A 9,277-nucleotide genomic window follows, 5' to 3' on the forward strand; every position below is an offset into this window, starting at 1 on the left:
ACCTGCGGGTCAACAGCAGAGTACCTTAACCACTAGACCACCATGGCGGGGTGCTAGAACTGTTCGTAGGAGCATGTAAGTTACAGCCTATCGCAGAACAATGAATATTGCAAATGAATTGTGCGGAGACCCGCAAGGTCACGGAAAGGGTTAGGAAAGAAAAAATAGACAACTACCCGTTTGTGGCACGAAGTCACAGGAAACCCGTACTGGTTTCTTAGAAAGACAAGCTTCTTAGTTGCCGAAAAATTTCCCTGGTCCAGGACCAAACGCCTTTCCGGGGTGGTCACTCTACCAATTGACATAACCAGGAAGCTTGCTATTGGCAGCGCAAGGGCGAATTCATCATACTAAAGCACATGGACAAAAGTAATATATATCTACACAAGTAACAATGAGGCATCTGTACTATAAAAAAAAAAAGCGAGTCGACTCGACCAATGGCATACAACATTTACGAATGAAAAAGCTTTGTTCCACCCTCTCTTGGCGTTCTTTCGTGCACGACAAAGCAAGAAATCAAGGCTCCAATATCACACTTGCATAAGAGCAAGTCAAAGCTGACGCGCTACCGTGTATCGCATCTGAAGCTGTGCAAACACGCATGTCTCGCTATCACTTCCGCCGATTACATGCAATCTTCCGTTCTTGTCCGCTAGTGCCATTTATCGAAACATATATGCTCTTATGAAACCACATGCTGTATACAAATGCACTGCAAGCCTTCCTGAAATTTGTTTTACGCTAAAGGCGGGGGAAATAGAGAGTGAGAAATTGGGGGTCTAAATAATCTTTCCTCGATCTCATAATTATCCTTTTTTCGCTTGAGATCTCTTCATCCTGTATTAACTTTTCTACTTTCATAACTACGAGCTATTCCTTATCACCCGCATGTGAGCATGTCCCTCCATTTTGCATTCCATTATTTAACTCTAAAAGGCTATTACTACTGACTTAGTATAACGTTGCCTGGCGAACTTCTTTCGTGCTTTTAGGGTAGATTTCAGTACTAGCAGCACCGGTTTGATTCTTTGTCTACACCTGTGTCTTTAGGATGCTTTAGCACTACACGTGGAAAATTTCATGTCACACGGACACGAGAAAGCACTGGGTTGAGAGCAAGGTGGTAACTGCAAAACGGCATATGAAAAAAAAACAGATGATCTTTTTAAAAATATTTTTTTGACGTCATAAACACCTCCTCTAAGATATTTATCTCGGAGATAAGAGACAATGCAGGGGCATAGCCAGGAAATGAAACTCCGGGCGCATGCCCTTCCCAATATTTCTTTCTGCCGTGGAATACGCAGCTCTAAACGACAGTGCCCCCCCCCCCCACCCTTTCAAATAAAAAAAAAACGTGCCCCCCTCCCTCCTGAAACGAATTTATGGCTACGCCACTGCGACGATGGCATAATAGAATCGCCTCTTATTTCAGTATCTTGGTATAGGAAGCACACAACTTTGACACGAGAATACGAGAGAAAAGATACAAGCGCTTACTGTTATTAATTTTTTATTGTTTATTAGGTTCCCTCACTGGTGCCGCCCTTTCTCACCATCAACACTAATCGCAAATGACCACTTTCTTCTCATCTTCGCCGACTTTCGCAAAGATCTGTCTCAACCTCGCCTTATGCAGTGATACGAACAGAGATAAAGGCGCCCTCGTCAGAACGGTTTCTCGTGCGGCCAAGCTGATTGATTGATAGTGGGGTTAAACGTCCTAAAACCACCATATCATTATGAGAGACGCCGTAGCGGAGGGCTCCAGAAATTTTGACCACGTGGGGTTCTTTAAGGCGCACCCAAATGTGATCACATGGGCCCACTGTATGTTTACCTCCATCGCGTGGCAAAGCTTTACTCGCATTATCGCATAGCCATGCAAACTTCGCGTACTTCAACACCTGCTACCGAAAAAGGCGACAAACGTGGCACTCACAAATTTTGTTTCACGTCATTTGGCGCTTTCGCCGAATGTGCCTGTATCTCCGTCTCATTTAGGGGCCAAGCTCCTTAAGGTCGAGGCTGTGTCATTTAGGCTCGTCCGTTGGCGGCGTTGGCGTGAGCCGTAGCAATGATGACGCTGGTGACGATGAAGACGATGACGATCACGGATAACGACTAGCTTGTGCAGTAAGTGACGTGTCTATGTGCTCTACGATGCATTTCGTATGACTGGAAACGACCACCAGGGGAACGCACCTGGACCTCGCCTTTGCCAACTTCAGGCTAGATTCGACTCCACAAAGGAGAAAAAATTAAGGTAAAACTAAATTTGTTGTAGGCCCGTGTGCTCAGATTTGGGTGCACGTTAAAGAACCCCAGGTGGTCTAAATTTCCGGAGCCCTCCACTACGGCGTCTCTCATAATCATATAGTGGTTTTGGGACGTTAAATCCCACATATCAATCAAGGTAAAACTAAATTCACAACTCGACACAACAAACCAGCTATAACCAATAAAGAATGTATCTAACTGCCCACCGCTTTGTCGCTGATTTACATGCGTGGGTGGTCAACGTTACGGGTGAATAATGGTAACACAGAACGGTCCCATTGCTTCGTCTTCTCGTCATCACTCACTTCGTGAATATGTCGCATTTTTCTTTAAATCTTAAAAGTTCTTTATACCTTTTTTTAAGCATGAGAGTGGCGTCTGGCGCACATTCTCCGAAGATATTGACGTTTATTTATGGCTTAGCTGAACCATTTTTGACATAAAATAATTTGTAACGGCACTTCAAATTGTTACGCATCCCTATCATTCGAAGAGTACATTGCACGCTCATAGTGTCTGTCTATTTTGACGAAATTGTGAAGCCATTTTTCAGGATGCTACTGAAAAGACACCTAGTTGCTTACATTGTCACGTACGTCCCGCGAAAAAGACGAAGGCGACAGCGCATACGCGCATCTGCAGGCTTTTATGCATAACGCAACAACGAGAAAGACGAGGAACTTTCTGGCGCGTGGTTAATAAAAAGACTGACCCGCTGCTACTTTCTCAGCGCCTTCAAATACGACCTCTGTCTTCACATCGCGACACTGGTGGAGGCAGCAAGAAGACGACGAAGCGGAAGATGTCTGCGTGGTTCACTGCCTGCGTCTCCCTGTTGGTGGTCGTGGGCGGAGGAGCGCAGTCGGCCGCGGCCAGTGAGCAGTCCGAGTGGACCTTCGTCAAAGGTGCCCCTGCATTGACTCCGCTCATGTGGGCTGTCGCGGGTCTCCAGTGGGAGGGCTTCAGTGTGCCGCCTTTACTGCTCTCTTAGCTTGACCATGTACACTTTACTGAAGCGGCCACACTCGTGCAGATGCACACAGGCTGTTTTCACTTCGAGTTTTTTACTTTAACGTAAAAAAATTATTTGCTTTGAATTAGGTTACTACAACAACATACAATCTACTTATTACTTGGCATGTGCAGGTAGTTCCGCTTGGAAGGACCCACCACGGTGGTTTAGTGGCTAAGGTACTCGGCTTCTGACCTGCAGGTCGCGGGATCGAATCCCGGTTGCGGTGGTTGTATTTTTGATGGAGGCGAAAATGCTGCATGCCCATGTGACCACACTTAGGTGCATGTTAAAGAACCCCAGGTGGTCGAAATTTCCGGAGCCCTCCACTACGGCGTCTTCATAATCATATGGTGGTTTAGGGACGTTAAACCCCACATATCAATCATCAATCAGTTCCGCTTGGCAGATCTCAAAACGACACGTGCCTTAAATGGGCAGTGCTTTTAATATACCGAGGACCTGCGACGTATTTTCCAGCTGGGTTTATGGTATGCTTGCTTCAGTTAAAACAGGTGACTATGGGTCAACACCATATAATTGTACTTTGAAACAGCCTGCCTATTTTCGGGACAGGAAGAAAAAAAACAACCAAGCCAGCCAATATTTTTAAATAACCAGCGGAAGACAGCGCAATTTTTCTCAAGAGCTGAATTATATTAAGCCTTTCGCATGGCTTGCACGGCAAGCCAAAATGTGTAAATGGATAATGAACCATCTGATTGTAACTTAGTTTTTTGTGGGTATATGACATTGAAGCAGGCCAGTGTTCCTGCTTGTCTATTTTCTATAGGAATCCCAAGTATCCCATTTTCTACAGGCTTCAAGGACATTTATTTCTACGTTGTTTCGCCTTGCACTGCGCAAGTCTGTTTCATTTCGAGCAGTCGAGTCAGAAAAAGCAGCAGGGACTTGGAGGCGATGTAGTGGCGTCGTATTCTACATTTATCTCCTTGTGCGTAAAGCAGCGATAGGCGGCGCTGTAGTGCCTGCTTGTACAGTTAGCGACAACACTATCTTGCCCGCAAAATGATAGGAGATGCTTGCTATGCCCCGTGGTGTGCATGCGCCTTTGCCGCAAAGCTGATGCTCACGAGACACTAATAACAGCGCTGTTACAGCGAAGGCCTTAGTGGCAGTGTATTTCTCCCAATACCGACCTCACACATACAAAAAAAAAAGAAAAGAACTAAACGGAGTCAGCAGTTACTGAAACGAGAAGTGCGCACTTTCGTCGATATCACTCATACGACCATAGAGCCGAGCATGCGTCTCAGTAAAGAACAGGCACAAAGAAGCGCCCGAAGTCTTAGTGCTCCCCGCCCCCGTTTACTGGCGAGGATTTCTGTGGCACAAACTAGCACATAGACGTCAGCTTGAGACCTGGGGAATGACGTCACTAGCCTTTCCAGGTCCACATCCAAGGCGGTGGAGGGAGGGGGGTAGCTAGGGGCCCGGCCTTGCCCCTCCCATTCGAAATTCAGAGAAGGTGGTGTTTTACTGAAAAAAAAGTGATAAAAAATAGGATACTTTTCAAGTTTTTCAACAAGTGGGCCCCCTTCTCCCCCCCCCCCCCCAAAAAAAAAAAACAAACATCCCGGTTACGGGCCTGAGCCTTTCGCATGCCAATGAACCAACCTAAATATTAAAACACTGGTGGTTACCTTCAGGGATAAATGTTGAATCTCGATGAGAAGAATTGGTTCCTACCGTTGGTCACGGACAACTTCAGAGTTCACGTGCTACAACGAACCTAACCAACCAGCCACTAGGTACAGATGGCGTTTAGATTTTTCTGGGCTACACGAATGTAGCGAAAGTGCTCGCTGAGCTCATGACGTTGTGCCACAGCGACCATAAAGTGATCATCACTATTATTACTTTCCTGATGTTCTGCACTAGTATACTTTCCTGATGTTCTGCCCATTCAGTGTGTATACTTCAGTGTGTATACTCAATGTGTATACTTTATTTGTGTTGTAGTTAATGCGACTAAATGTGATTTAGTGTGACCTAATGTATTGTATTTTGTCTTGTGTTGTACTCACTCCTGCTATATCTTGCTGTGCAAGATGCAGTATTTGTAAATAAATATTTGTAAAATAAATTACTTGAAAGCAATGACGCATTCACGCCCGTAGCCAGGCCCAAATTCGGATGGAGGGGGGGGTAGCTTTATCAAGAAAAATAATGCATAGACGTGTCTTTCAAGGCCTTCAACAAGTGCCCACCTACCCCCCCTCCCCTTACCCCGAAAAAAATTCCTGGCTACGGGTCTGGACGCACAACACTGCCCACTCCACCTAAGCAGTTATAGAGGTAGTTTTCGACAGGTTCAATGGATATTCACTTCCTCCGAGTCGAGATGGCGAGTCATTTTCCTTTTTAGAACTCGCTGAAGTTTTTACCAGAAAGCAGAGTTATCAAAGCTTCGTGGATGTTAGCAGTCTGTTCGTGCTCGCGTTATCTGAGGTAGTTCAGCGATATAGTTTTGTTGCATTGCTTTATGCCGTTCCTGGGTGTGGAAAGGTGGAGAACGGCAGAGAGCCCAAACGCACGACGACGCTACACGCATTAATTATTTGCCGACTCGGGCAATACATGACACCGCGGTTTCAGCAAAAGATAAACTAAGGAATACACAATCACTGCCAGCGTGTGCTCTGGCCGTCTCGAGGTGTAGTTAGCATTCATGGGTGCGTCATGTTTTAAGGGCAGCCAAGTATATCCCGTGGTGTCGGTCTTTGTTACCACCGCTGCTCACCATGTATTCACTTGAACTGTGTGTCATGCAGGAGCCTGCGTCTACCGCCACCTGTTGTTTCCCAATGGATCCAACTTCACGTTCCTCAACCCCTGCGAGATGGTCATTTGCAACGCACGCAAACGTATGGTCTACTTCAAGCGGTCAGTTGAATTGCCATACGTCCAAAAATTTTTTTGGTCGGCTGGGCATCGATCGAACGAACGATCGAGCATAATTAAAAACTGGCGTATTCCATTTTTTGCCGAGTTTCTGAGAATATATATACAGTAAACAAAAGGAGAAAAGCTCACATATTCCACGTGTGCAATTTTCAATCCTGACTAGCCATGCTGAGAAAGCTTATTTGAATTAATCCAGACGTGCGAAATAGCTTCAACTTAGTACGTTTATTAACACAACTGTGTTAGCAACTGATGATCGCAAGGTTGAGCCTTCGGTTTCGTATAGAGGTGATTGATTGATTTGTGGGGTTTAACGTCCCAAAACCACGATATGATTATGAGAGACGCCGTAGTGGAGGGCTCCGGAAATTTTGACCACCTGGGGTTCTTTAACGTGCACCAAAATCTGAGCACACGGGCCTACAACATTTCCGCCTCCATCGGAAATGCAGCCGCCGCAGCCGGGATTCGAACCCGCGCCCTGCGGGTCAGCAGCCGAGTACCTTAGCCACTAGACCACCGCGGCGGGGCTTCGTATAGAGGTGAACTTACTACTTATAGATTCAAAAATAAATGTGGAGAAATCCCATATTTTGCATATATTGCAGCTGTATTGTTTTAATGTTTATAGTTGAAATTATGCAGGCTCTTGGCGGGGCATTCAGAAAGGAAATATATGACAAATATGTGCTCCGATTTGCACAGTAGTGACAATGTAGACATGAATGAGTTGGCTGTCGCACGCTTTTGTCGTTACTACTTCCTATGTTAGTGTATATCCTTCATATATGGAATGTTATGTGGTATCTGGAGTAGAAAATAAATTGGTAGACAACTCAATTATTGGCGGGAAGTTGCATGAAGACAATGCTGCAGTTATAACAGCGGATAGCCAATATTAGCTGACATGAGCCGTAACTCAGCCAACATTACTTAGTACTATAGCAATATGCGAGAAGGAAAGGTAGTTGAACTTTCGTGGAAATTATCGTTGACGTCATCATAACCCGTGGCAGAACGTATAGATGGCTGGAAATAGCTCAGGAAAACTTGGTCTTCAAAATGAGATTTGAACCAGATTACACTCGAGGCAATTTATCTGTAGCGTTGAACGTTAGTTATGTAAATACGTCAGAAAAGTAGGAAAATATATCCTTAACATGGTCAGGGATACGTCAATAACGACGTGAATACAACTACGACGCTCCGCGTGACACCTTCGTCAAGGTCGCGAAAAAGCCTCGGATGACATGCTTATTTTGCCGAATGATCCTTGCTATCCTTTCCGCTACCAGGGCTATCAAAGTAGGCGGTACGCAATAATGCTGCCTTAGTGCTATGCACGCCTGCGTCATCATCCTAGTGCAACAGCGAATAAACCTTTGGTGCGCAGGTGCCCCAAGGTGATCTGTCCTCACTGCGACAGCCTCTGTCACGTCGTGAAACTGAAGGGCTCTTATCCGAACTGCTGCGAGCAGGTCGTCTGCGATACGCACCGCGCCTTCAAGCTAACGTGACTGCCGCCTCGAGGAGGGACTCGAGGCCCTTCTACCCTTTTTGCGCTAATGCGGAGAAAGGAAACCCTCGGTCTTTTCTTTATAAGCACAGCACTGATGTCGTAGGTAGTGAAACATTCACAGTGTATATTGTTCTTTACAATAAAGCTAACAATAATGTAAAGAGCTGTCTGTGCATTTTTTCCTTGCATTTACATAAATATATCAAAATGACTTAAAACTGGAGATATGGTGGTGTAATGTCACTTTAATGATGAGATTTTGTGTACTGGGCGTGGCGATTGCAGCAAAATTTGAAAAAAAAACACCGCACAACAAGGTTGTCATGACTTTCCCTTTTTTTAGCGCATTTCCGGTGGAGGTGGAAATGTTGTAGGCCCGTGTGCTCAGATTTGGGTGCACGTTAAAGAACCCCAGGTGGTCGAAATTTCTGGAGCCCTCCAGTACGGCGTCTCTCATAATCATATGGTGGTTTTGGGACGTTAAACCCCACAAATCAATCAATCAAATCAATCAATTCCTTTTTTAGCACAAACGCTGTATATGACTAGGAGAAACAAAAAAAAACCGTTCGGCATGGGTGTCACGAGTGGTCTCCATTGGCTGTGCTATCAGTATTGCGTCGTTCTCAGCGTCGTACCGAAGCACGCTTACCATTGGCTGCGTTGTGATTGACGTCGTACATCTCGTCGCCGCAGTGGCGCCGAGCGCGCGCGCATCAGTGAACTTCCATGTGGGTACGTAAGCCATTGACAACTCTAGAAGAACGCCGACAGTGAAAACGTGAGAGTGCTCTCATTCACTGGGCCGATCGTGCAGTCCGAGCACAAAAACAAGCCCGGGAGGGTGCGTTCCACCATCAAAGTCTTACCGATGATCCGGCAGCCTTCCAAGCTGCGCTAAATCGCGAACGGGAACACAAGCGCCGGTGACGGGCGGGTCCTGCAAGCCACGCCGCCGAGTTAGCTCGCGATGTCAAACGCTTGCAACAACGCCACGCTGTTGCAGAAACTACTGCTTCAACGGGATGATGGCGGGAGCGCGTTCGCTGGGGGGAACGCCTGCATTTGGCGGCACTTTCTCTAGCGGTGCATTGTCTTCGGTTGCGACGTCCATGGCCACCTGCGCTTCGAGAACAACTGTGATTAAGGCATTGCGAAGCACACCTAACTGCTCATTACACTCTTCTATGGCCGTGATCATGCGACGCACAACGTGCGGCATGGGAAATAAACACTGTGGTTAACCCAAGCCAAACGTGTGCCTAACATCATTAAGAAGCATAAACCTGTAACCTATAATTGTAAAATTCTTCTGTACAGCGTCGGGTTGAACCCGCTGCCAAACACTGGGAACACAGGTTTTAGCTTTCGGAGGGTATTCACTTGTGCGTAGTGCTTGGGTGGTGATATGGTTATTTTTATTATTTAGGGTACACCAGCGTCTGCCCGGTGCTGCGCAGTTCCCAACCGAAAAAAAAATCACGTGTTGATGGAACTACAATAAGAGGCCTGAGGTGCGGCCTCACCGGTAACCA

The 9,277-nt window shown here is 46.2% G+C and overlaps 1 protein-coding gene across 1 annotated transcript; it reads left to right on the forward strand.

The window, feature by feature from the left end:
* The first annotated feature begins 3,006 nt into the window (after positions 1–3,006).
* LOC119187904 (complement inhibitor CirpT1-like) lies at positions 3,007–7,820 on the forward strand. The gene is made up of 3 exons (XM_075881383.1): positions 3,007–3,188; positions 6,091–6,202; positions 7,617–7,820. The coding sequence occupies exons 1-3, from the start codon at positions 3,086–3,088 to the stop codon at positions 7,738–7,740; spliced, it is 339 nt and encodes a 112-aa protein (XP_075737498.1). The 5' UTR covers positions 3,007–3,085; the 3' UTR covers positions 7,741–7,820.
* Positions 7,821–9,277: the final 1,457 nt, after the last annotated feature.

The sequence above is a fragment of the Rhipicephalus microplus genome, chromosome X (assembly GCF_043290135.1).
Source record: "Rhipicephalus microplus isolate Deutch F79 chromosome X, USDA_Rmic, whole genome shotgun sequence".
NCBI lineage: Eukaryota > Metazoa > Arthropoda > Arachnida > Ixodida > Ixodidae > Rhipicephalus > Rhipicephalus microplus.

Coding starts and splice junctions, on each gene's coding strand:
- LOC119187904 (XM_075881383.1), top strand. CDS start 3,086: ATGTCTGCGTGGTTCACTGCCTGCGTCTCCCTGTTGGTGGTCGTGGGC. Junction 3,189..6,090: donor CGAGTGGACCTTCGTCAAAG/GTGCCCCTGCAT, acceptor TGTGTCATGCAG/GAGCCTGCGTCTACCGCCAC. Junction 6,203..7,616: donor CGTATGGTCTACTTCAAGCG/GTCAGTTGAATT, acceptor TTTGGTGCGCAG/GTGCCCCAAGGTGATCTGTC.